Raw genomic sequence first — 27,647 nt, 5'->3', positions numbered from 1 at the left:
CCCATCCAGCAGGTGGGCTGGCAGCATCCACCCCACCACCCTGGTGAAGAGCAGCAGCTCAGCATGGGAAGAGGATTCACTAGTGCAAACACCACCCAAGGAATGCTGCCATGGGCTGTGAGGCTGGGCATGGTGTCAGGGCAGCACCGAGGGGCTCAGCAGAAGGTGTAAAGTAACAACTGCTGCAGGTCCCCCTACAGCTCAGTGGCCTCTCACCTGCTGTCACTGCAGCTTGAGCATGTCCTGTGCCAGGGACAGGCAGGCTCAGGCAGAGGTGGCCCAGCAGGGAAGAATGGACAAAGCACTGATGGACGCCTGAGGGAACCAGATCATGCAGAGTGTAGTCTTGGCAGGGCAAAGGCAGCAAAAGGAAATGAAGAGTGGAATAAGGAGGCAGGAGGGACAAGGGGACAAACAGCTGGGCTTCAGATCCACAGCCCTGGCTACTCCCCTGCCCTGTCTGCTGCCACCAAGGCAGTGGGACCGAGGTGGTGGAAGCAGAGCCAAGTGCTGCCTGTGGCTCATCCATGGGTGTGTGCCTGGAGACTGCCATTGTCTGGGAGAGCCTGTTGACTTGGGTGTGTTTCCTGCTACAGCCACTAAAACTTGTGTGGCAACACAGGGGTGCAGGGAGGTGTCATGGGGTTACACACAGTTCAGTGCTAGCCCTGCCCTTGATGCTGCTCCCTGCTCCACATGGGAATGTTGGGCATCAGCCCCTGTTGCCAGCACACCCTTCCCTGGGCACAGAGCTGCTGGTCACTCCCCATTCCTGACCCACCAGGATCATTCTGGAAGTTGCTGACTGTGGCCACTCCAAATTAACTCAAATATACGTCAGGCAGGGCTGAGTGGAAGCAGAAGCTTGTGGAGCCAGGACAGGAATGGTTTAGGAATGCTTTTGCTCCATTAGACTTGTTCCTTTGAGGTGGGCCCCCCTGCTTGGGGCCCAATGTCTGGGGGCAGGAATGAGCTCTCTTCTCCTTGGCACAGCAAAAGCAGAGGTGGGCTTGGCAGGAAGAGAGTCATCCAAGGAGGAAGGAAAATGGGTGTTTCAGATGGGTTCATCCCTGAGTTGGTTCTTCTGGACACAGATGCCAATGAGACCTGGTCCTAGCTGGGTCACAGCCATGCAGCCCAAGGCTGAATTCAGAGATGCCCAGGTCTCCCTTTCAGCAATTCAGTCACTTAGTGAAACCCTAGGGAACTGCCACTCTATTAACTCACAGGATTTTCCTCTTCCATTATAAAGAGGGCCACAGTCGCCAAAACACAATTTGTGCAGAGGAGAAAACTCTGGGTGCTCAGCAGCCTCCCTGCTTCCTTCTGGTCTGAGCCATCCTGCACTGTGATGTTAGCTGGGAGGGGAGACCAAGGTTGTAGCTCAAGGATATGGTGTTCTGGCTATTTATATAGAAACACTTTAAAGCAAAAGCAGTCGGCTTCTCCCTGAGGAGCCAGACCCACCCCTGCTGTTAGACACACCCGGGCACATTTTCTGGATCTACTTCCAGGGCTGCACATATGGTCAGGTACCCCCTGCCCTAAAGAAGCCCAGTGACAGGCCAGAGGACAGGGTGAGGGACCTCAGAAAGGTGGCCCTGAAAGCAGTGGGCATTGCTGCAGGCACTGACAGCAGGGCACAGACCCAGAGCCACCTTATAATTTTCCTCCGGGTAGTGGCCAGAACCCTTTAAAACCTGAAGCTCTGCAGCACAAACTGCTGCTCCCCATCAAATCTCATTGTGACCAGCATTAAGGGATTAGCCTGTCCCTGCCTCTGCACCACAACCAGCTCCTGGGCATGGCTCGTGCCCCGCTGCCCGCGGGGGGCTCGCCGGCTGCACGGCCCCATCCAGGGGAGAGACTTCCCTAGCTATGCCCACGGAGCTGAGCGCCCCTGGAAGATGAATGGCAGCAGATACGACCTGTTCCAGGAAACACCAGGTACCCCCCTGCTCCCCCAGCACTCGCAGCAGGGAGAGAAGCAGCTGCATAACCAGTGCTGCAGAGTTTATGTGAATGAAGGGCATTGACAGGGCCTCCAGTGTGGATTTGGAGCTGCCAAAATACGCTCGTTGCCGCTGGTATTGCTGGTCCCCAGCGGCTGGGACCCCCAGGTCTCTGGTTTCTGATTTGCTTCGTGCAGGGTGAACATACAAGGTTTGTGGGTGGTGACGGCTCATGTTCCCAAGTTGGTTCCAGAGCTCAAGAGAGAGATACCCCAACATGGGCAGCATGGTGGGTGCTGTGACTCCTGGGGGAAGAGCTGGTAGAGTCAGGCTGGCATCTCATAGATACCCCAGTGACTGCCTGTGCTGTCTGGGAAATGATTCAGTCATTCCAATTCCCAGTGTCTGGCATTACTGCCCCGGGCTGCAGCCTCAGCTGGCCTGGGGACAGATCCTGCCACAGCTTCTGCTCCTGAGCCAGATCTGCAGTGGGACTTCCCAGCCCTCATAGTGAAAGCTTAGAAGCAACTAAGAGAAAAACACTTCCAGTGCAAACTTTACTGGTTGCACAGAGTCCTTACCAGAAAGGTTTTTAGGGTTCCCCTCTGTGGCCCCCTCCAGCCAGCTCTGTGCTCAGCCCCTTGGCCCCCAGCACCCACAGGGACCTCAGTGTGGAGGCCAGGAGGCTGCATGGGCTTAGGATGCACCAAACGTGTCCAAGTTCCCACAGACCACTGCCAGGACCGTGAGGAACTTGGACACGTTTGGTGCTTCCTGAGCCCTGCACCCCTGTGCCTTACAGAACCTCATCCCCAAAACACCCCAGCAGTCTCCATTCCACTCCAGGATTCAGCAAAAATTCAGCTGCTCCTCTTGCTTGAGCAATTCTTCCCAAGCAGGGCTTGTGCTGGTGTTGGGGTTCGTGCTTCCTGGGGTAGCCTGCACCCCCAGTCACCATCCTACAGGACGAGCTCCCCATGCCAGGGAGGAGTCACAAGCTGGGGGCTGGTCCCAGCAGTACCTGCACTCTTTATCAGCTGGCAATTGATTTAGGAAAGTTCATGGCTTCAGTGTCCCATGATATGTTTAGAAGTAGATTATTTCCTCAAATGATGTAGTTTATGGTCATAATATATTTTAATTTCTTTATGATACAAGAGGCCAATGGCACCAGGACTTGCAGGAATGTGAAGGGACAAACAGTAGTGTTATCCAGTGCTGCAGACCTACGTGGAATACTCACAGGCAGATTAGCAGTTTCCCATGTTTGTTAGCTGGGAGCCAGGCAGTTGGCCCTGCAGTGTCCTAGCCATGGGTTTCTGGAACTTGTAGGGACCTGTGATCCCCTGCTCTTGTTGGCCCCTGTGCAACAAACCGTGAATGTAGAAGGCTCCCGTGTTCCCATACCTTGCTTTTTGCTGTGTTTTTGTTTCTCTGGCAGTGGACAGGAGGGTTGTGTCACACAGGAGGGTGTGCGGTGGGTGTGCAGCTGCTCTCTACACGGAGATCCTGAGTGTTGGCTGATTCTCACTCATCCCTTGCTGGGCTCAGGTGATTGAGGACACTTGGGACACGACAGGTTATTCAGGCACTCCGCACACTCCTGCAGAGGAAAAGCATTTTGCACTAACTTGTTTCCTTCTGTCTCCAGAAACTACAGTCTCCCAAATTTTAACTCACCATCCCTTTGTGATTTGTTTTTTTTTTTCCATGCCCAGCCTACCTTTCCCAGTTCAGACTTGCCAGTGCTCCCACCTGTAGCAGCCTCCCTCCTCCCTCAGGCACACATGGCCCTGTCCTGAGATGTTCCCCCAAGTTCAGTTCTGCACCTGGGGCTGACTTTGCCTTCCAGCCCGGGGCAGGAGGGCAGCTGGAGCTGGGTCCAGGGTGATGCTTTTTTGCCCTTGAGGTGCCCTTGACTTGCCCTCCTCCAGGGCCATGGGCTCAGACTGTCCCTGACACCCTTGCCCTGTTGCAGCTCTCCCTCCACCCCTCTGCAGCACTTCAATCTTTTGCCTGAATTTTGGGGGAGGGCTGATCCTGACAGCCCCAGCAGCCACTGGAGGTCACTTCCAGGCGTGGCTTACTGATGCACCCAGCTTTGCAAAAAATATAAAAAAAAAAAAAAAAAGGTAAAACTTGATGTGTAACCACTGTTGATTTTGGCTGTTCTCCTCCTTTACCTATTGCTCCACAGCTGGAACGATTCAGGGGCTGTTTCATGTGTGTATAATGAATGTATAAAGTCAATGAAACATAAAAGCCCTGCAAACAGCTGGCAGGGCTGAAGGGAGACACTTGCCTGCCTGTGAGTTCAGTAGGGATCCTTTTCCTTGGAAGATTCAGGATTACTTCAGGCCCAAAGGACTAATATCCACCTGCTAAACAAATTCTCCCCAGATCCAGAGTGGGGTGATGAGATCCCTGCCACACTAAACGTGTGAGCTGGCAAGGCATGGAGAGCAATAGGTGTCTCTTGCTGGCAGCAAACCCTCTCTCCAGTGCTGCTGCTTCCCTGAGGCTCCTGCTCCCCCATTTAAATGGGGCTTAAACCACTGGATTTCAGCCAGTGTAGTCAGTGAACCTGGAACAGCACATGGCAAAGTCAGAGCTTTTCTGGACTTCCTCCCAAATAGGCAGGAGAGTGTTCAGCAGGGAAGTGTCCGTGTCTCTGCTGGGTCGGGGTTTGGATGGAGTGCAGTGCTTGTGGTGTAGGGATTTAAGGGGGAAGTAGGATCAGTGGTGGGAGCTGTAGCTTGGGCCAAGTTGCAGCCTGTGGTGTAATGGAAGAAGATAATCTATTCCCCTTCTTCTCTTGGCCCCGGGCTCACTGTGTGATTTTATATGAACACAGAGCAGACAGATTTCCAGAGTCATAGCTGCAAAACTGCAGGACCCAGAGCCAGGTGAACATTTAGGGGCTACAGTGTAGACAGAGTGATGGCAAATACACATCAGCAAATGTCCTGGCATTTTCAAGTACAGCCACCCCTCTGGGAACAGCCCAAATTTACTGTCCTTGCATAATAACAGCTCCCAGGAGAAACAATAATTACTTCCTCAAGAGTTCAGGGCCCTTGTTAGGCAGGATAACAAACTCCTTTCCAGTCCTGGGATGAAAGGCAAGCACAAAGCAATATATGCTGAAATGATCTGTCTGTCCCCTTGTTTGCAGTTCTTTCCCTACCTCTTTTGCAGAACAGCTATTTATTTTAGCTCCAATAATTGCCTTCAGGCCCAACATCATCGCAGCTCCGCCTGAAATGCACATGTTGCTTTTGGAGAGGAGTTTGGGCAATGTTAGACCTTCTTTAAAGTGACTCTTCCCCATGGCCAAAAGCTGCCTGCATTCTCCAAACGGGGATTTTGTGGTCTGGGGACCAGGACAATATTGGTTGGCTTGGCTACTTTTTGATATCTTTGGTCAGAAACAGCCTAAGATTGCAATGAAGCTGCCTCTGTCACCCTGGGCTGTGCTGGGGAGCCTGGGGTGCCACCACATGTCACACACTGATCAGTGACAGTGTGTCTGGGGTCTGCTCAGGGATTGTCTGTCCTGGGCATTTCCCCCAGCTCACAACAGCAAATCTGCCCCAACTCCAGCAACAGGCACTTGCTTCAGCCCCAGGGAAAGTAAATCACCAAGAGTGATTGTTGTTGAACAGGATGATAAAATTGATTGCATCTTCCCCAGGCAAGGTCTGGCACATGGCTGTGGTCTCCTCCTGCCTCTCATTGCTGGATCTTTCTGATCCACCTCCCTGGATGGAGGTGGTGGCTCATTTTCACCTCCACAAAGCGTTTTGCTGGGGCAGGGATGTGCAGTGTGCAGCTGGCAAGGGGCAGACAGTCCCTAAACAACCTCTGCTCAATCATCCATTTTCCTGGAGACTTTTCACAGCTTCTGGGGACATTCTGGGGAGGGACATGGGAGCAGACCCCCATATGTGTGTCTGTCATATGACTGCCCAAAGCAGAGGCAAAGATGTGCCCCCTGAGCTGGGGGTTTGTGCAGCTGAAGCCCCCCAGACCTAAAAAAATTCCTTGGAGCTGCTTATTAACACACTGACAACTCTGCTCTGGAGTCATGGCACGCCGAGGTAGAAGGCAGGAGGGTTTGACAGCATGGCCTAAATACCCCTGTTTACAAAAAGTCTGACAAAACACAAGCCCTTGGCTTTATCTTTCCCATTTGGAAATAGTCACCGAGCAAATATACTCAAGGCATGAAAGGAGGGGGGTTTATATTGACTTTAGAAAAAGCTGTTCTTTAAAAACAGGGAAAAAAGCTCATCCTCGAGCTGTGCAGACTGGCTATGAGACCCAAAAGTCCTGTGTAGGGGCTTAAAGCATGCCTGCTAATCTCTAGCAGTTCTATGTGAACAAGTCATGCAGTAAACTGCTCTCTGTTAATTTTTTAATGCAGAATAAACAGGTCAAGAAATGATTAGCATGAGAATAAGCTGAGCTTAATTGAGAGAATCAGAAAAGATGAGAGGGAAGAGGCAAATTGGAGTTATCAGTTAACCATACAGAGTGGCTCTGCCTGCACAAGCTCATGTTCCCTCTTGTTTTTCATCCCCTCTGAAGCTGCTTTTTTTTTCCCCCTTCCCTTACTTAAATGATGAGCTAAAATTGCTGGTACAAGCACAATGAAAGCCCTTGTTTCTCCTTCTCATTTTCTCTCTGCAATGGCTGGCCAAATGAATTGCAGGTGATAAGGCTCCTACCTGGTTACTCCCGAGGTTCTTCCCAGAAAGGAAGCTGCTGACATTAAGTGCAAAATCCACTTTGTGCAAGTATCAGTGCTGTGCTCCAGTGCAAAATTTTCAGCATGATCCTGGGAGATCCAAGGATTGAGCAGACACGTCTGTGGGCAAGGGGAAGAGCAGTCCTCGGGACTGCTTGAAGTGGAGTTTGGTCAGTGGTCGAAGATCTATATTCTCAGATAGGTAGGACTTTGTCCACAAACTGGAATTTGAAATTTCAAAGGGAAAAAAAAAAAAGGCAGAAGGGACCTTTGCATGTGTGGAGATGACTACGTTGGTGACGTTCCCCTGGGACTTTTGTTCTTTGTCTTGTAACTTGGGCTTCCTGCTTCCCCACAGCTCACTCTGAAATGGTGATGGGCTGAGCAGGGCCCTGACCATGTTCAGGGCTTTGCTGCTCTGGAGAGGTTTCACACCTGAGCCCATCTCTCCTTCGTGTGCATGTGGGACAAAAAAAGCCATGTGAAATATTGTGGTTCTACAGTGGCCTTGGAGCTGTGAGTGACACGGGAGCAGAGCTCTGGAGTCAGGGCTCCAGTGATGGCACTGCCAAGGAAAGCTGAGTGTGGCCCTGCTGGCTCTGGGCACTGGCTTTTCTGCTGGGCATTTCTGAAGAGTGCAGAGCTATGAGAGAGAAAAGCAAAGGGCAGGAGGGCCCCTGGTCATGGTCCATGCTCAGAAAGTCTGCAGGCAACCCCAGACTGGGGTGCCTGGTCAGTCCACTGGCAGGCAGGGCTGTGTCCTGCATCAGGCAGGAGAGATGGCCCAGCAGGAACATAACACACACAGGGGCATCCAAGAGATGGGGCCCGACTCCTCACAGGGTGCACGGCTGGGGATTAAGGAGCACAAAAACTGGAGACAGGTTCAGCCAGTGTCTAACCATGAAGACAAGTCAAGCACCAGCTGGCTGCTGAGGTTGCTCTCCATCCTTGGAGGTGTTCAAGACCCAACTAGATAAAGCTGCAAGGAGGCCATGCTGCTCTCAGCTGGTCCTGCTTCCAGCAGGAGCCTGGAGCAGAGACTCTGAGGTCCCTTCTGAAACCAATTTTCCTCTGATCCTACAACACCCTGTTCAAGAACCAACAGGGAGGAGCCCCTTGAGAGGAGCCTGCTCACCTGCTTGAAATGCTGAGCTAGCAAGCACAGTAAGTGACTGCATCCTTACCAAAAAATTCCTATTAAATACTCTGTTCCTGATCCTCACCTACTGAGAGGCACAGATCTTATTTTCAGGGAATCCCCTTTAGGTTTGCAAAAATTTGCCAGATGGGGATGTATAGATAAGGCAGAATTAGTGCCATGATGTGCCAGTGTGGGAAAGGATTTACTGATCAACAGATAAAAATTAAATAATCACATGGCACAGAACAGGTCATGCCCCAGAGCTGTCATGGTTTCCTTTGCAACCATGTCCTGACATAGGAAATAGTGGGTGGAGTGTACAGAAAATGGGGACAGGAGAGAAGAGTAGATCTGGAGGCTGAACTTCCCCAGAACACCTAGTCTGGGAACAGCCTTCACCTACCAGTGGGGGTCCTCCAGCTAGGAGTTGTCTCTCTGTGGACCAAAAATGGAAAAACATCTTCTGTAGCCAGAAGTGTTTGAAACAGCCCCACAAGCAGTTGCTGACTTAAACATCTCCCACCTAAAACAGCTACACAGCTATGGGGTCCTGTTGGACCAGCCATAGTACAATTATGTCTGTACAAGCCATGTTTGCATTGGCAAGCTGTCCCAAAACTCACCAGACAAGGATGCCAGGGGGAAACAAGGACTCCCCAGGCAGAAGACACCAGGGGAGACAGCATCTCCAGCAACAGTGCTCAGGGAGCAGCCAGTGCATTTTCATCAGAGCCCATCTCCAGGGCAAAGGAGATGCGTAGTGTCCTTGGCTGCTCTGGCCCTCGACCTCCACACCAACATGAGGGATTTGGGAGGGGGCACTGGTGACCCACAGAGGACACTGGCAGTGAGAAAACAACAGTCAACACAACTCTGGGCGGAAAACACCACGTCCCATTGACAGCCCTGGCCTCGTGAGCCACCTAATGCTCTCCAAACTTCCCTGCTCCTTATCTGCGGCTCTCCTGCACACGCTGCCTCTCTGATTTCTATTCCTGGCCCTTTTAATCCTTCCTGCCTGGGAAGTAAATGGCCTTTGCAGCCTCCTTGCTCAGCAGGCTATTGAAGCAAAAGGTTTGTTTTGCTGAGCAGAGCAGAACAGGCCCTGCTTTTATGATATTTTACTAGACGCTGTGGCAAATCCTGCACATATTTGACCTGGTGTCTGTAGCATTTATCTAATCAAAGGGATCACCATGGCCTGGCTGGGATTGGGATGGAGGTCCCTGGGATGAGGCTATGGAGGGGGTTATGCCCTACTCTTGCATCTCCATCCTATTCTGCACATTATAAAACAAATTTTTGGCAAGGACTGTATCTGCCTAAAGGAAGAGCCACCAGCACAGGAGCTCTGACCTCTCCCTCAGGAGCACTGACCAAATGACTGTTCCACTGCAGCAGAGGATCATTTATCACCATTCCCAAGTGAGAAAGCAGGGGCTCTCCCCCGCTCAGATTCACTCCTGCAGACCTGTAGCCTCAGGGTAGAAGAACTGTTTAGAAGTGCTATGTAGGTCATGGTTTGGGGGGCCAAAGGGCTGCTTGAACAATTTCACATGCTCCTAAAATGTGAATAGAAAGTCATCACTAGCATTAAGTGCCCAAAGGCATGTACTGGTGTGGAGCCAGAGACCTTGGATTTGTGTTGTGGCAGTGGTGGCACTGTGGCCAGGGCAGCTTGTGGTGCCAGTGGGGTTGGGGCTGCATTGGGGTGCCTGGGAAGAACAAACACAAGGCACTGGGAGCCCAGATCAGCAGCGTGTGGACTCAGTCACTGCTGGTTGCGAAACCACGGGGCTGTTTTCAATGCAGAGCAAACTGATACCAAATCATTAATTGCTGGTTCTCTTGCACCATGCAGCCAGTGCCATTCAGAGATCGATTAAATTCCCACTCAATGATCTCGCAATTGCACTGAAAAGTCTCAGTTCTGGCTGAAGTGGAGGAGTGCTGTGCCATGGGGAGCTGGGGAGGAGAGCACAGGCAGCTCTGGCCCCCACTGCCCAGCTCCAGCGAGGTCAGACCCAAGGTCTGGGCAAGGCACAGACCCACGGTTGGTGCTGACAGCAGACAGGGCACCCACAGAAGGAAAACTCCTGCTGCTCTGTCGTAACATGTCTCATGAAACTTTTATGACATACCAGCCAAAACCCAAGGCTGGGGGTGTGCAGCACAGTGATTTCAGCTGTGGGACAGGGGCCACCCTGGAGATTCCCAGGGTGTTTGTGCCACCCCTTGGCCTCGCTCGCTGCTTGGGCACGGCTGCAGAATGGGATCTGTTTATAGGGCATCCAGCCCCCTGTAAAACTTGTTTTATAGGGAAGTAAAAGGAGTCATACCTTTTATTTTACATAGCAACGTGTAAATTTCCAGGCAGGATCTGACCTTCCCCGACCCTGAGGGAGAGAAAAGGAGAAGGAGTGGAAGGGATGGAAGGAGCAAGAGAAGGGGGAAACAAGGGTGTAGGCAACCAGTGGTGAGGAGAGGAAGGCAATGACAGAAGTGGAGAAGAACGTTGTTCACTTGGAAGGTTTCTCCCAAGTTTCCACCCCAGGTATAAGTAAGAGCAACACCAGCAGCTTGGTATCAAGGTCAATAGCCCTTGGTGAGAGCCTGCTCCTATGGTGCTGCCTGCACCCAGGAGCCAGGACCAGAAACGCCTTGAGATTCAATAATAAACAGATAAACAGTCAACAAGAATCACTGCTGCTCCACCAGAGGGAAAAAAAAAAAAAAAAAAGAAACAACAAACCTGCTTAGTATTCAGCAATGGGTGAGATGATTAAAGATTAACCCCCTGCCTCCTGCCTCCACCCCTCTGGGAGTATAGGCCTTGAGGCTCAGCAAATCCTTTCAGAGAAATATCTGAATTAAAAGACAACAGGTAGGGGACGCAGTGAAGGCAGAGGGAGGCAGGAGAGCCAATAGCCTGGGACAAGGGAATCGGTACAATCTGGCCCGTGTTTGCCGAGGATAATGCGCCTTTCCAAAGCTCTCATAGACATGGAGATGGCAGATTACAGCGCAGCGCTAGACCCCGCATACACCACCCTGGAGTTTGAGAACATGCAGGTGCTGGCTATGGGCAATGGTAAGTCCCATCTGTCTTCTCCCCTCTGCTGGGTGGGATGAGCCAGGGGCTGACGGAGGAGAAATCCCCGGGGTGGCCACAGAAATGTTCCTGGGAAGGGAAGGGGTGTCAGATGGGGAGCTCCCAGGGGGGTTCCTGTTTCCTCAGGGGAAAATAGAGGGTGGAAAGCAGAGCTGTGTTTAGTATAGGTGGGATGGTGTCCCGCAGCCCAGAGCCCTTGGGAGCAGGCATGCACCAGGAGCTGAGTGGAATGAGAGGTTCCCTCCGGACATTCAGCCCAGGGAATGGGACTGGGGCTGAACATAGTGGGTATTCTCCCAGATACGAGCCAAAATTTCCTGTGTGAAGTGGTGGTTCACTAGACAGACAACTGAGCCTGTGTCTCCAGAGCTAAGAGCCAGTGCCAGCATCAGACAGGCATTTAGCACCTGGTAGGGGTGAAAATCACCATCGGAAGTGTTTTAGGCACGGGGCGCTGCAGCTGCTGTGAGGCCACAGCCCTTCCCCAGTGCAGTGCTGGCGTGTGGGGTGGCATCCCCTTTCCTGGCTCAGCTCGCAGTGAGAGGGACAAGGGGACCTGGAGGGAATAGACAAATGTTCCCATCCCTTCCGGAGGGTAGCATCACACCTAGCCCTCCAGAATTCACAATGCTGGCCCTCCCATTTGGGGACCAAAGAGTCTGGGATTAAATGCTCTGAGATAACAAGAAATTCCTCTCCAAGCCCCCCCTAAAGTCTCTCTAAATATGAGGTTAATGACTAAATAAAGGCACAGAAAGTGGCCCTCTGAGCCCTTTCCTCCCATGTGCTGTGTCACCAGGGCTGCTGGGCACATCTCTCCCAGCAGGCCTGTGTTGGTGTGCGGACTCTTCCATGACAGCCTGTGTGGGTCTTCCCTGGGTTATGGCTCTGCTCTGTCAGGGATGTAACACTGTGGTGCCAGAGTGGCTCTGCTGTGCAATAACCCCCCACCACAGCCTCTTCTCCACTCTTCGGGCTGGTCCTACCCATTCAGGTGCCTCGGGGCCAAAAGTCACCCCCTTTGGCTCTGCTGATATCCGTCTGGACACTCTGGGACAAGCTCAGGCCTTGCTCCCTCTCTGTGCCCCTCTCCTATGCAGCATCTGCACAAGGGGCTGTGATTTGCCCACCCCGGACCCAGGGTTCCACGGAGCAGAAGGACAGGATAATTTCCTGTGACAAGACCCAGTGTGCTGTGACACTCCAGGGCTGGATGAGTCAGCTCCAACTCCTCTCCTCCTGGGCCCAGCTCCAGGACAGGGACAACCCTTGCTTGCAGGGCTGTTTTGGCACTGCTGCAGCTGCCCTGGAGGACACACCTCCTGCAGGACCTCCACCTGCAGAACCTGTGCCTCTGTTTCTGGCCAAGGACTGCATCAGAGCCCAGCCACTGCCCTGCACAGCTCTGCAGCTCCAGCCCCAGGGCAGCTGCTCAGCAGGGCCAGGTTTGCCTCTCACAGGCAAAATGCATCCTGTGTTCAACAGGCTCAGGGACCTCTTGAGAAGCTCCTGTCCTAACACAAGGCTCAGCTGTGAGGTCTCAAAGTCAGATTTTTTTCTTTCCTCTGTTTACCTTAACTCCAACCACTTGGTTTCAGCAGCCAGAGACCACATTTTTTGGCACATATTTGGCAAAATAAACCTAATTGGAAAATTATCCATTAGGCAATAATTTCATTGTTGTTGACTGTTAGACTGAGATGTTGCAATTTCTTCGGTAAGAGTGCCAGTTTTTCCTGTTCTGTGTTCACCTGATTACAGCGTGATAATTTGCTAAAAAGGGATTTATCTGGGCTGCCGCAGATATACAAGTAATGGGATTACAGGCAGATCAGCTCTTCCTCTCACATCTAAGTTCTATGTTTAGCTGAAACTGGGAATTTGACTTTCCTTCTGGAGTAACCTGCATCCAGCTGAGCCTTTGGGATATGTATGGAGGAAGGATGTTTTCAGAAGCAAGCTGCTCGTAGGGACAAGAGACAGCCAGGATAGCCTTGGGAAAGCTCAGGGCTTTGGGAGTGGAGGCAGGAGCTTTGCCCTGGTATTGCTGTAGCTGCGTGACAGGGTGTGCCAGGCAGGGACACAGAGACAGCAAACTGACTCAGAAAGAAATACAGGAGGGGCACAAGGAATTGGAAAGACAGGAAGCAGGCAGAGAAATGAAAGATGCTGCCAGAGGCAGGGAGGGCTCAAGAATCCCTGTGCTCACTCGCTGCTGGATCTGCATCAGTTACTGCTGCTGAGGGGTGGCATGAGCAGGATGTGCAGCACCTGCTGAAATACTCTTTTCTCTGCAAAACAGGAGATAAAAATGCAGCCCTGCCCCAGCCAGACTTGCCTTGCCCTACCCAGCACCCACAGCTGGGCTACCATGGGGGACTCAGCTGGCACCAGCTGTGACCCTTCCAGGGTGAGCCTTAACTGAATCCCTACAGAAATCCAGAAATCAGGGGCCAGCAGACTCAAACATTAAAAATCCCAGCAGGTTTCTATGGCTTTGTAGATCCTGGGTATGATTTGTGACTGGCATTTCCACTGAGGGAGGGGGATGTGCCTGTGCTGACACAGAAAAATGTGCATGGGAGGGGACAATTAGATCAACTGAATTAAGGACTGATCCCTTCAGCCTTGAGGTTTGTTTGGCTTGCTGGAGGGGTTTAGTGTAGCCCTTGTATGGTTTTTAGTCTTTCAGATGTCCTTTCCTCCAGAGGCTGCTGCAATTCCCTATCCTTCAAGAAAAAGTCCTGCAAGTCCCAGCCCCCCTTGGTCTGTAAGGGCTGCCAGACTAATCAATGTCCACTGTGATCCTACCAGACTCTGGAAGATACCCAGCCTACAGCCTTCTCCATGCCAGAGTGACACCTTTTTTCTTTAATCAGTCCTTCCTTGCATGGGTAGCCTTTGCCCACATGAGTTTTCCTGCTAAAGTAATTTGAGTTTTCTATTTATCTAAAGTCTTGTTTTCCCAAAGAAGGGCTGAGCAGGCTGGAGCTCTATGCCTGGAGAAGGGAGCTGTTCACTTCATCTGCTCAGGGCGGTCTTGGGATCTTTCAGTGCTGTAACATAAAGACATCCCTAATAAATCAGCTGCTCACCCTGAGCTGTACTACCTCAGCTTTAACTCTGCATCAGCTTTTTCTCTGGCCATGCTATTACAGCCCAAAGTGTCTGCAAAACCCCAAAGAATTTTGGCTTTGCCCTGTGACTCCTGCAAATGGGCTTCCACTGTATCTGAAGGCATTGCTGCAGCCAGGTCTTTGGAAAGAGGGGCCTTACCATGGACTACAGGAAGTTTTAGTGCACCCAAAATGCAATTACTTAAGCACTGAGAGCTTACACACTCTCTCCTTACACACCTCTCTGACTGGCCCCTGCCACACAGCCAGGCTGCAGCTGCCTGCTTTCTCCAAGAGTAGCTGAGTTAGCAAATGTTGGCTGGCTTGTCTCACTGTCTTTTTCTTGCTGTGTCCTTCCCCAAGCAGACACGTCTCCATCAGAAGCAGCCAACCTGAACACCTCCAGCAGCATTGGGGTGAGCACGCTGTGTGCCATCTGTGGGGACCGTGCCACGGGCAAGCACTACGGGGCCTCCAGCTGTGATGGCTGCAAAGGTTTCTTCAGGAGGAGCGTCCGGAAGAACCACATGTACTCCTGCAGGTAAGGACAGAGGGCACAGACACCCATGGCCCAGACAGAACAGCCCCTCACAGCTCAGTGGCAAAGCCCTCAAAGTGCAGCAGCGTGGTCTTTCATCCTCTTCATCCTCCCTGCACCCTCCTCCACTTTCTCTGACCTAAGCCCTCGTCTGGGAGGGGTCAATGAGTGCCCTGACTTTGGGACTGACTTTTCCCTCCAATGATCACTGGATGAAGACCCTGGGAGGTCTTGCCCCATTCTTTAGGGGCCGAGAATGTGTTCTTGCAAATGTGTATGGCCAGCCAAGGATGTGGCCACAAGCAGCAAGGTGCCAGGGGAGAAGCCCCATTTCAGGGACTTAGCACCTCACTACTCAGTGCCCTGAGTGCAGCACAAACCTTGCCCACTCCCTGGAGGCAATCCTTCTCCATCAAGAGATGGACTTGTGCCTGCCATCCAGCTGCAGTGCCTGTTACATGACACAAGAACACCGTGAGGGGCAGCACAACCTGCACTTTTCTGAGGATGAGGCACTCGTGTTGCCTCTGAAACTCACCCACTGCACCTCATGCCATTGGTGGTAGCCCATGGCTCTCATGTGCCACCAACAGCTGTCACCTGCTTGCGGCTGACTGTGAGCTACTCAGAGTCACAGAGGAAACCGAAGAATCCTCAGTTCACAGTGTCTAAATCCCTTGGGCTTTTTGAGTTACTCTTGATAGCCTGACAACCACCCAGAGAGCATGAAGAGCAACATGACTCTAAAACCTGAGAGACAGAAGGAAGCCCCAAGTTTATGAGTGCCTGTGAGGAACATCACCATTTGCACCCCAGGTTATTTAAGGTGCCTGCCCAGGGAGTCCCCTCCCACAACTCCATCAGAAAAGCCAAGGTGCCCAGTTCTTTGGAAATTGAGGCTTCTAAATGCACTACAGGAATATTTTAAAAGCTGCTTTCAGGCATCCATTTAGGCAAATCATAGCTTGAGGGCTTTAAAAAGCACACTAGAAGGAAGCCTTTCCAAAAGCTACATAATTCAGCATGGCTGGGAGCCGTTCTCCAGCTTTGTACTCTTTTGTCTTTACTCTGCAAGCTGGATCAATATGCTGTAAATGAGAGAAAATTTGCAAGTGAAATTCATACTGCAAGTGGCCACCAGGCTTGTGAGTCACACATGTGGGAGATCAGAGCTTTCCCCACCGTGTGTAGATTTGGTGACTCAAGGCTGGAGAGAAGGAACTGCTTACTTCCCAAGTCCTCTCTGAAGTGCAAGTGGCAGCAGAGCAGTTTGCACACCAGCAAAGCTGTCGAGAGGTCAGAAACAACCTCTGAGAATTGCAGACACAGCCCTGGAGAGATGCGGGGACTTAAACTGACTTCTTAACCTTACAACCTTCCACCTCTTTTTTAAATTAAGAATAAAGGCATTCTTCCTTCCATTCTACTGGGATCTAACTTACCACATCAGCTTCCAAGTTGGTTCTGACCCTCCTAGATCACACTTTTAACTTCCCTGGGGTTTGTTAGTCCACTATAGACATCCTACCCTAATGGTTACCAAGTAAGACCAGCAGCCTGAGCCAGTTCTAGTCTGTCCTTATAGAACATCCAGAAGTGGAGGGGAGAGCTGAGATGTTTGATGCAAAAAAAGAAACCACAGCTTAAAATCACAGACTGGGACTCCTTTCTCAGGGTGAGCCTCCGGGAACCTGCTCTGAGCATGTCCTGGAGCTTGGGGCTCTGTCTTGTCCTGCCTTCAGGCTCACTCTTGCTGCTTCTCACACCTTTCTTTCTTTCTTTCTTTCTTTCTTTCTTTGTTTCTTCCCAGGTTTAACAGGCAGTGTGTGGTAGACAAAGACAAAAGAAACCAGTGCCGGTACTGCAGGCTTAAGAAGTGCTTCCGAGCAGGAATGAAGAAGGAAGGTGGGTGACTGTGGCTCTCCCCCAGCAGCAGTTCCTCACATTGGCTGTACATGTTTGAGGGAGCCTGAGGCTGGTCCCTGCCAGGTGCACACCTGCCCAGCCACCTTAGCCCTGTCTTCCCTCCACAGTGCTCTCCTGGGCACAGATCCTGACCCCCACCACAGGGGGATTTAGGGAGACTCCATGCCTGCATCTCAGAACTGCCCATGCTTGTGCACACAAATCACACCCAGGGCTCTTCAGCGCGCTTGTGCTCACAATGGGACACACATCACCTGGGTTCCCACACAGCCAGTCCACTGCAGGGGTTTGGGAATGTTTCTCCACATCACCGAGGAGCAGAAACTTCAAACAAAGAAGGTAAATTTGGAAAGACTTTGGTAAAACTGCTCCAAGTGCTGTTGTCCCTGAGTGACCACAAAACCCACAGCTGGATGGGTGAGTCCAGCAAAAGTCACATTGATATTTTGCACCTATTTTCCTTGATAGATATATAGGTTCTTGCTGACCCTCTGCAGAGAGGCAGTGAGTTTAGTTTAGTTTCAGCCACAGCAGAAAGGACCCAGAGTAAAGTGGAGAATTTTTGCTATTTAACTGTATGAAAAGAGTAGAGGCATCCCTACATGGCCCATGCTCATCCCCTCAGCTTCCCTACCTCCCTGCAGCCCTTACAGGTCCCCATGGCAGGACTGTTCCCTTGTTTAGCCCCATTTTGAGAAGTGGCAGGAAAACCCAGTGACCTTGATGGTACTTAGTGGAGGGACAAACTGCCAGGAGCAGAGGTGTCCTGCAGAGCTCACCCCACTGACGTCTGCAAAGGGACAACTGGGAGGCATTTGGCCCTGTTATTCCATGCAGGGAAATTAAACCCCACGCTCCTCCCAGTTCACACAGCTTCAAGGAGAAACTTTGGAATAAAAGGGTCCTTGAAGACAACGGGGAAGTACCAGTGGTACATTGGTGGCTGCAGGAAAACCTCTGAGCAGGAACATTTATTCCCTGTAAAAAGGGATGAGGTATCACAAGCAACTTTTCTTGACTTTTCCTGAAGAATACAGGAATCCTCCTCTCCAATGCAGCTCATCCCCTGCCCAGAGCTGTGCTGTTGTCTGTTAATATTCAATAGAAGTTACATTAGGTGCATGACCAGCTAATACTGAGCAAACATTTGGAAAACATCATGGCGTGACTGAACTCGGGGGCCTGCCACTGATAACAAGCAGCATAACCTTGAGAGCTCCTATTTACAGCCGCTGACTGCAGGGCTTTTCTCCTGGCCCAGCCTCATTATTGCTTTTTATCAGGCAGATTTATACATCGAGAACGTATCAATCCAGAGAGCCACCAGCCTAAGGCAGGGACTTGCTGTTTCCCCTGCCATGGATCAATAGCTTATTTGAGCAGATGGCTTTGAGTGGTGTGGCCACGGTGAGTTATGGCCAGCCCAGGCCTCGTGACAGACAGAGCAGGCAAATCCTCCCCCTCAAAACCCTCAAGGCTCTCAAGACCAGACCAAACAGAGGCACGCTGAGGTCAAACCTGTCCTGGGATGCTTTTACAATAAGGTGTGAGAGAGCTCTTTTGCCCTGGATGGATAAGCAGGAGCAGTTCTGCACTTCCTTCCTTATTGTAGTTGAGACAAGTTTTCCAACTACACCTACCCAGTGCAACAGCTTCCTGAAAGGAGCTCACAGGAGTCATGTGGACAAGGAAATCTTGCAGATGCTTCTCCATTTCACACATCAGCTTTGGGCTGCATACATGAGCATGGCCACCATTTCAAACCTCGTATCATGAAATCAAAAAACTCAGATCCCTTGCCAGGAAATTTTCTCCACTGAACTCTACAGGTGTTTGAGTTCTGAATCAACCCCATCCCTGGAAAGTCTAACAAAGCAAATAAGAAATCAGATCCACCAGATGTAGTTAGCTCTCACTGGCATCCCATCACAAACCAGACACAGCTGCACCTCCGCCCTGCCTGGCAGGGAAGCTGGGAAACTGCAGCTAAGGAAGGGGAACGCCAAAAGTCTGTGCTAGTTTTCAGTGTGCATTGCCATGAACGACCTGCAGCTCAGCCAAGATTCTCTCTTGCAGCTGTACAAAATGAACGGGACCGAATCAGCACCCGCAGGTCAAGTTACGAGGACAGCAGCTTGCCCTCCATCAATGCCCTCCTGCATGCAGAAGCCCTGGCACAGCAGGTACATCTTTTTCTCCTTTAACAAATACAAAAGCATCAGGCACGAGCTGGCTTGTAGAGCCAGCTGAGTATTTAATAGCTGAGTCTTCAAATTATCACCTCTTTTCTAATTGGCTTACCTGCCAACTCACCACTGATTTTTGAAAAATCATTTGTTACCTGGAAGCATCCCTTTAAGTCTCCTCAGTTCAGGACTCAGTTGTAACAATATGCAATGGTTTGTTCTGCTTTAATGGGACACAGGAAGGCTGGAGAGCCTGATGGAAGAAAATAGAATAGAACCATTGCAATCTGAAGAGCTGTGGCTGCCTAAGCCCTCGAGGGGCTGGCCTTGCATGAGCAGCCTCCCTTCCCCATGAGCTGTTAGGAGCTTTGGATTCCTTCACAGTTTCACGAGGAATCAGTTTCCTGCTTGTTTTATGCACATACCTTTTCCAGTGCTTGCTTGAAATTCCCTGTTTCCACTCACTTCATACTGCCAAGATTCGTTTCCTAGAGCGTTCACATTGAAAAGATGACTCTGATTTAAGAGACCGGACACTGCAAATGGTGTACACAGCTCAGCACTCTCTGGGAGGACACAGGACAGGATGGGCATGCACAGCCTGCAGGGAGAGTTTGTCTGTGAGAACAAGTGATGAGCTGGGAGCTGTGCTGGAGGCAGGAGCTGCCACTTTTCATGGGAGCTGGGAAGAATAGCACTCTGTGTCCTGGGGAAGATGAATGGGGGTTGAGTTGGCAGTCCATGCTGCTTTGAGGGTCACACTACCCTGAAGGCTGCCCTGGGAGATGCTCCAGGACAGGATGTGCTGTGCTCTGGGCTGCACATTAGGCTTAGGCTGTAAGGCCCCCTTCCCCAAGGAGGGAATAAGCCAGAAGGGCCATGGGCCAATCTTGTACACAGAAAGTACATCCAATCTCATCCCCCATCTCATCTTGCCCTATGCAGGCCCTGATACATTTATATACCCTATGAAAATAAGATTGATGCTGCTCCCAGAGGTGTGAGATAATGGGGTCTTGAGTCACCAAATCTACAAGGGAAGGACATTTCTGGGGCTCAGAGCCCTGCAGTGCCCATGCAGAGCCCATGTAAGCAGGGTCTGCTGATAAAAACTATAATCATGGACAAATCCAGGGGAGCTCCTGCTCTCCCACAGAGCACAGAGAGACTCATTAAACAAGTCAGGCTCCAGCACGGTAATTGGTAACTTTTATGTGCCTGGCTAATTAGAACAAGATACTGCTGAGGAGCTGCTTTCTCCCAGATCTAGGGTCACTCACTTAGAGGTCTGTCTTTATTTGCTAAGCCTTCCGGGCCCTCTGATTAGGATAATACATGGTAAGATTTTTACAATCTTAATTCTTCAATAATAGCTGGTGAGCTGGAAAACCTCCAGGTAATACAACCTGGGGGGAAAAAAAACACAAAAAAACCCACAAAAAATGAAGGTGGCATTTGAATTCCATTTCCTTGGGGAGGCTGGCAGGGTCGGAGCTGAAAATGCTGGCAGGAATAGGACAGGAAGAGCTGATGTTGTACAAGAGCATAGAGGGCAGGCAGAGGGCAGTGATGGGGTTGAGTTAATTGCTTACAGAAGCATGAGGATAAAGTAGTGACTAAGGGCAAATTTTTAGATGACCTGGGTGAGCGGCTACGCATGAGAACCAGGCAGGAGGTTGGGCGCCTGGTTTGGGGGAGATGTTCTGTGTGACAATACTTGCAGAGTTGTCAGGTCTGTCCTTTGCAAAGGAACTGGCAATCACAAATAATTCTCCATGTAAAAAATGTGACCTGTGTTGAGGGCATGTTTGCACTTGCCCAGTTTTGCCAAAAGGACCTAAAAACCAGTGGGAGGTGGGAGACTGTTATCTATCAAGTCTGTCTTTAGCCATTCAAAGTGGGTGATGTTAAATGCTAATGACCTGGTGCTCACAGACAGCAATGTCAGACCTAGAAAGCTGTGGCCTGGTGTGCTCATGGTGACTCAGAAGAGGAGCAGAGCCTGCTTGTCTCCTGTGGAAAGCAGACACGGCAGCTCCGGCCAGGCACTGCCTCTGGAGCAGGGTGGAAGGAGGAGCAGTTCTCTCCACTTTGGTGGGACCAAGCAGTTTGTGCAGCACTGGGTGGACGTGTCCCTCTGTTCTCTCCTGGATCTTGGCTGAGCTCATTTGTTCAGTGGGAGGAAGATCCTGGCTTCAGGAATGTTTCTTCTGTGCTTTCCAGTCTATTCAAGGCATTACAGTTTATCAAGATGATCCACAGCCTCTGCTCTGCAGCGTTCCATGTTCACAGATCCCCAAGCTGATCTCAGTTTAAATGAGTCTTGTTGGGTCACCTATTCTGGGAGCTGGGTGTGTGCAATAGTAAAATGTAACTTCTGGAGTCTGCTTCAACACAACCCATGGGCTGGGGGTTTTCCTCTCTGTGGTTCCTCTGTGGCCCTGAAAGCTGAAGGATCTCTTCCCTCCATCCAGATATCATCCCCGGTTCCTGTGCTCAATGGAGACATCCGAGGGAAGAAGATTGCCAATATTTCTGATGTCTGTGAGTCCATGAAGCAGCAGCTGCTGGTGCTGGTGGAGTGGGCCAAGTACATTCCCCCCTTCTGTGAGCTGCCCCTGGATGACCAGGCAAGTCCCCCCATCCACCCCACCTCGCTCTGCCCTGGTAAACACAGCAGGGATCCAAAGGTAGCTGAGACCTTCAAAGAAAATGCTCTTTGTGCACTGTTATCCTGACTGCTGCAGCTGATTGGGAACAGCATCCATACAATGCCAGCACAGGCCAGGCATCCATACAATGCCAGCACGGGCCACTTGCATGTGCCACTAATCAGCCATGAGTGCAGCCAGATAACACCTAGCTTGAATTAGGTCGTTATCAGATGAGCATTTTGGGGTCAGCCAGTCATTTATTAATTATGGTTTGCGCAGCACTTTGGAAACCCGAAGTGATATACAAATGCTTGGGGTAATCAGAATTAGCAGGAGAGATTTTCTGGCCCAAAACTTAAAATCTGCTGTCTCTTGCTGCTTCCCGCCTAGGGGTATGTTTGTATCCATGCTTCCAGCATGGAATTTTGAAGCTGAACACCAGTTTGCTCCCAAGGCAGTAGAAAATCTTTTTATTCCAGGATTAAAAAGCAAGAACATATTTGCATTTAACAGAAACTGCTAAAATTACATTTGTGGGTTCCCTAATGAAGATAAGCACAGTGGGTTTGGTGCCCTCTCTAAAACTTCACTGCAGGATCTCAGGCAGCCTCACAGAAGTACAAGGAGAGGCCTCCCATGGAAGTCTAAATTTCAGATGTCTGCAACAGGTGTTGAAGGACATGATGTGTGCCCAGCCTTGTCCTTGTAGCTGGAACAGCACTTCTGGCAGGGCCAGCACAGGTCCTGTCACAGGTAGGAAGGTGTTCCCAGTCTGTCCAACGTACAGTCACAAAACCAGCATGTGTTCTCTTCAGTCTCCAGCCCTATTCACCTAGAGGTAATTTTTATATAATTAAGAAAATATATCCAGTTGAGAGTATCCAGCTGATCAAACCCCCCTAAATTCTAAATCTGAGCTCTGTAGTGACTACCCAGCAGCACCCTAGAGCTCTGGGGAATTCAGTGCTCTTAAAATGGGAGTATGTTTCCCTCTTTTCTATTGTGTGCAAGAGCTAAAATGTTTAAAATTATAAGAAATCTGTTAAATTGCTAAGGAAAATACAATTTGTAACTAATGGAGACTAAAATGGACTCCAATGGCAAATGCCATTTACACAGCAAAAAGGCTGCACAGCCCTGGGGTAGCTCTGCACAACCCATCACATCCTTGTGCTATTTGGAACAGAGGCCCTAAACCTGGCCAATAACTCTGCAAACTGCAGCAACTTCCACATGAGCTCATTTTACAGTTGTGGGGCTGCAAAATTCCTCAAAGGAGAAAACAAAACCTAAAGATGGCACAGTTTGAACCCTGCCTTCCCACAAAGGAGAGGCTGCTCCACAGGCATGAAATAGATCTCCTTTTGTAGCAAAGATCATACCCAACCCCTCCTTCACCTGCACCAAATTGTCAAAACTACCATGTTTGGTGGGGCAAAGCCATTTAATCTCAAAGAGTTCTGCTTTGTTGTGTTACAACTGTATATTTATCCTCCTTCACAATGGAACAATGTATCTCAGGTTCATCACTGCAAGAACAACTATCAAATGAGATGGTTTGGGCTTCTTGAAGTAATTCACTTTAACGGTGCTCAAACAAAGAAATTTTATGGCCACAAAAAAGGTGGTTATAGACTGAATTTTCTTGAATTTGCAATAGGCAGGAAATTTCTAGGTGAGAGCTTCACTCCCCCCTGGGTCTGGCAGTTTTTTTCCTTGTCAAAGTTTTGTCAGGTAGGAAAGCTCAGTTTTGTGCAGCTCTGGTAATTCCAAGCAGCTCAGTTAACATATCCACCCATGTTTGGACAGTGATAGAGGGAGGCTAGATTTTGGCATCTAGATAAAGATTCCCCAGTATCATGTGTGCGCAGTCTTTTTGCAAGGATCTCTACTCTGTTTATTTTGCATAACCTTTTTTTACCATCTGGGGGAAAAAAAATCCCCTCTCCTAGACATCAGCATCTTTCCAAACCAGAGCTCTCTTCTCTGGGTGACACATTCTCCTGGCATTTCTGGTAGAGTAAGACTTCTCTTTGCTTTGACAGATGCTGAAGATAACACTCTGGAAAGGGGGACCATTACCATCAGAACATAATTTTCAGCACTTCTCTATTAATGTTTAATGATTGTTTTCTCCAGCAGAAGCTCCTGGCTGGACATTAAGAAGCCTCTGTGTCAGAATGTCCAATAGTTAACTTCTCTTTCTGCCTAAATCTTTGAAATTTTTAACTGAAGGAGGGCAAAAGATTCAGAACATTCTCAGGAGCTACTGGAGGGTGTAAAGTGAAACACTTCAATCATTAACATCAGGGGAGAAAAACATCCCTTTGGCGTCCCTCTTGCTTACATGAAATCACAGCTTTGTCTCAGTCTCTGCATCACCCAAATAACTTTTCCCTGCCCTTGCAGGTAGCACTGCTACGTGCACACGCAGGGGAGCATCTGTTACTGGGAGCTGCCAAGAGGTCCATGGTGTTCAAGGATGTTTTGCTGCTAGGTAAAAATTGCACTTCTGCTCCTAGCCCATCTGCTTCTGTGATGCTTCCCTGCTGGGGTGAAGGAGAGGGTGGTTCATTGTTTGAGGACATCGTTTTTGCAGGGTGGTGGCTTGAGCTGTTCTGTATTTTAGCAAGCCCAGCACAACCTGTGGGTGCAGCTGGGCCTGGCTGACATTGACTTCAAGGCCACGACAAAAGACTGTGGCAAAGTTGGGGACTGTGTGAACATTCATGGTTCACCCCTCGGTTTGTGTAAGCAGGCTGTGGTGGGATTGAGAGAAAAAGCTCTCACCCCTTGGTCAGCTTTTCCTCACTTGAGTGGCTCCTGTGTAGTGAGAAGCTGCTCTGGCAACACAGATCAAAATTTGTGGTGTTCTGAGACAGGGTAGGGGCTGAAGGAGGAACTTCTTAATTCCTCCACCCCCAAAATTATCTCAGCATTAGTTACCTGCATTTTGAACTCCTTGTCACCCTGGATAAGTCTCGAGCAATGACAAGGTGATGGTCTCTGTCCTGCTTGTCTGAAGGAAATGATCACATCATCCCAAGGAACTGCCCTGAGCTGGTGGAGGTGAACCGTGTGGCCGTCCGCATCCTGGACGAGCTGGTCCTGCCCTTCCAGGAGCTGCAGATAGATGACAATGAATATGCCTGCTTGAAAGCCATCATCTTCTTTGACCCAGGTATGCCCCAGCTTGGTGAGGGTTACCATCAGAGGGGCCTAGTCTGGATTATGCTGACTAACACCAGTCCTGAGTGGTGGAAATGCTGCCTGGTCTCCTATCTAAGCTGTTCTTATAGAGGGAGGGGAGAAGTCAGTCTAAGAAGAGAAAAATTGTCCATCACAGCAGACAATGGGGAATCAGAGGCAGCTCACCTCAGGCTGTGCCCAGACTTCATGCTGTCGGTGCCAGGCAGCTCCAGGGAAGCAGCCTGGAGAGTTTGCTGTGTGGGTTGTTGCAGATGCCAAGGGGCTGAGTGACCCGTCCAAGATCAAGCGGATGCGGTACCAGGTGCAGGTGAGCCTGGAGGATTACATCAACGACCGGCAGTACGACTCGCGGGGCCGCTTCGGGGAGCTGCTGCTGCTGCTGCCCGTGCTGCAGAGCATCACCTGGCAGATGATAGAGCAGATCCAGTTTGTCAAGCTCTTCGGCATGGCTAAGATTGACAACCTGCTGCAGGAGATGCTGCTGGGAGGTGAGTACTTGAGGGTCCGACAAGAGGCCTTTCAGCACTCCCTGATTATTGTCCCCTTGAGACCCTCCTTAGTCACTGCTGCCTATCTAGAAGAGTTAGAGACGGCCAGTCTGCAGGTCAGCCCTCGACTCACACAAATCATCTCCTCTGTCCAGGACAGCGGTAACCAAGGGTTCTGTACTTGTTCTCACTTAAAGAGATGCATTAGCTGTTCCTCTGTTTACAGAGAGGCATCCCTAGCCCTCTGCACACAGACAAACTTTGCACCCCCCAGACTCCTACCTGGCAGCCATTTCACCAATCTTCCTCTGTCAGAAGGAACTCATCAAAATGAAAAAGGTCTGAAAGCTCAGGTTGAAAGAACATCCTAGATTTTCCAGTGAGAGTGTCCAATGGGACAAAACAAAATGAGAAGTTGCAACTGTGCTGTTCTTCATGTGGAGGTATGACTAAGGAATATAATCCTGTATAAGAGGAGGTGCAGGCATCAGACAGGGGTTAGTTAGTTCAAGGCATCCATGGAAGAAGAAGGGAAGGGTGTGCTCCAGTCACCTGTGCATAAGATGATCATGCACAAAGCTGTAGACACTTGGGTACAGTGGGTCTGCCCATCTGAGCTGTCTCCTTCTGCCATTGTGGCAATTAATGTCTTATGCATGTCCTTAGGTTCATCAAGTGAAACGCCGCACGCCCACCACCCCCTGCACCCCCATCTGATCCAGGAGAACCTGGGAACAAACGTCATTGTGGCCAACACAATGCCTCCTCAGATGCACAACGGGCAGATGTGTGAGTATATCCAGAGAGACAGAGAGCTCCTGGGAGAAACCAGGAGCTCTCCAGTGTGCCTGTGGAGGTAGTTTCTACCTTGCAAGGAAATCTGCAAGCAAGACAAAGTCTCTGGTAATGAGCGTGTGAGAAATCCCTATGCAGAAAGGAGGGAAAGACAAACAGAGAGGTGGGTTAGGTTAGATTAGATTAGGTCAGACTAACTGATTCAACAAGATCCTCCTTGGCAGACTGTAACTTTTACATAGCCCTTAAGGGATGAATGATCCTATCCAGAGCTTAGTGAAATCAGTGGAAAAGCTCCCCTTCCCTTGAGTGGTTCAGACACACCTCAATTCGTCCTCTGCAAAAACACAGGAGGATCTGGCCCACCACATGGGGCCACCACTGGGGACCTTGTGCTGAGATGACCTTGGCTGACCAAAACTGTGGTTAGTACAAGTCAAAACATCAGCAGCTCCCCTTATTTAATGTTGGCTATTGTGGTTCTCCTGGGGCATCAAACCATGCCTGTGTGTCTGGGCTGCCCTACAGCAAACACACAGTCCCTTAAGAGCCTCTGCTGTGCTGACATCTGAACCCAGCATGACTGAGGACATATGCCCGTGCTGTCAGGTCTGTGAGGCTCTCTTTTGATTTGGTTTCTCTCTCTTCAGCTACTCCAGAAACTCCACAGCCTTCTCCACCCGCAGGCTCAGGATCAGAGCAGTACAAGCTGCTGCCTGGAGCCATTGCAACCGTGGCAAAGCAGCCCACGTCCATCCCACAGCCTGCCATCACAAAACAGGAGGTCATCTAGCAGCCCCTACACCAGCCAGCCTCCTTCAGAACACCATGTGGGACAAAAGTCCAGACTGATTTTGCCACTGTGAAAAAAGAAGCCATCCAGAGGTCCCTGGGCATGAACACATGGACTTGCTTATTAATGGACTGGCCACCACCAGAAGCTGTCTTCCTGCAGCTATGGACAGCATGTGCCGTGGGCAGCCCCAGAGTCCCAGAACTAAGGCTGAAGCCTTGCTGAAACCCTCAGTCCTTGTAAGGAGGGCTAGATTTCTGCTTCCCTCTGTGGGGAGCTCACACTGACTGGCTGGGGACAGGCTGTTGCCCCAGTGCCACCTCAGCACTGGTTCAGCACACTGCAGACCCTGTGAAAAAGCAACTCCCTGTGCCATGGGAGTGGAGGGAGCAATTCCCTCCCATGGCCGTGCCAGCCCCCCTGACAGTCCCCAGTCCAGCCAGGCCTGGTGGAGGTGGAAACTCCCCCAGAAGCATCACAGCAGGTGAAACACATGGGGTTTGCCCAGGCAGCACTGCCAAAACTGCTCCTCAGCCTTGGCTAGTCCCAGGTCTTTGCATGGTGTCACTCTCCAGCATACTAAGCCCCCCAGCTGGATCTAAAAAATCTTTTCAGCTGATGCTGGGGCAAAGTCTGGCCCACCAAGGTACTCCACTGCTGGGATCCCTCTGCCTCTTGAGGGGTTTTGATATTTCTGTGCCATGCCTGCCCTCTCACCACAGTGCTCAGAGAGGCAACCACTGCCAAGCCCTTCCCGTGCACCACTCACTGACTCCTGGGAATGTGAGGGACCATGGGATTCCAGAGATTTCAGCTAATGGGATGGGGTCACCCTTTTACAGGCTGGAAGCGCTGCTCAAAATACCACTGGCCCAACTACTGCTTCTCAGAAGTCAGAAGAAAACCATTGGATGCCTATTTGGAAGGAAGTGGGGGAAAGATGTAAGAAAGGGAGAGACCTACGGGGTGAGAGGAGCTTGAGC

The 27,647-nt window shown here is 50.6% G+C and overlaps 1 protein-coding gene across 3 annotated transcripts; it reads left to right on the top strand.

The window, feature by feature from the left end:
- The first annotated feature begins 10,191 nt into the window (after positions 1-10,191).
- Positions 10,192-26,664, top strand: HNF4A (hepatocyte nuclear factor 4 alpha). Of its 3 annotated transcripts, none has more exons than XM_062504906.1 (10): positions 10,192-10,937; positions 14,441-14,615; positions 16,423-16,517; positions 18,615-18,721; positions 21,199-21,354; positions 23,788-23,875; positions 24,404-24,559; positions 24,840-25,076; positions 25,743-25,865; positions 26,522-26,664. In XM_062504906.1, the coding sequence occupies exons 1-10, from the start codon at positions 10,823-10,825 to the stop codon at positions 26,662-26,664; spliced, it is 1,395 nt and encodes a 464-aa protein (XP_062360890.1). In that variant the 5' UTR covers positions 10,192-10,822. The 3 variants fall into 3 exon arrangements, with proteins under 3 accessions (XP_062360890.1, XP_062360888.1, XP_062360889.1); XM_062504904.1 differs by having other exon boundaries at positions 25,743-25,869; positions 26,490-26,664; XM_062504905.1 differs by having other exon boundaries at positions 14,438-14,615.
- The last annotated feature ends 983 nt before the right edge of the window (positions 26,665-27,647 follow it).

The sequence above is a fragment of the Cinclus cinclus genome, chromosome 18, assembly GCF_963662255.1.
Source record: "Cinclus cinclus chromosome 18, bCinCin1.1, whole genome shotgun sequence".
Lineage (NCBI taxonomy): Eukaryota > Metazoa > Chordata > Aves > Passeriformes > Cinclidae > Cinclus > Cinclus cinclus.
Note: the sequence above shows the minus strand (reverse complement) of the source record. Positions and strands in the feature narration are given on the sequence as shown.

Coding starts and splice junctions, on each gene's coding strand:
- HNF4A (XM_062504904.1), top strand. CDS start 10,823: ATGCGCCTTTCCAAAGCTCTCATAGACATGGAGATGGCAGATTACAGC. Junction 21,355..23,787: donor AGCTGCCCCTGGATGACCAG/GCAAGTCCCCCC, acceptor CTGCCCTTGCAG/GTAGCACTGCTACGTGCACA. Junction 25,870..26,489: donor CACAACGGGCAGATGTGTGA/GTATATCCAGAG, acceptor CAGGTCTGTGAG/GCTCTCTTTTGATTTGGTTT.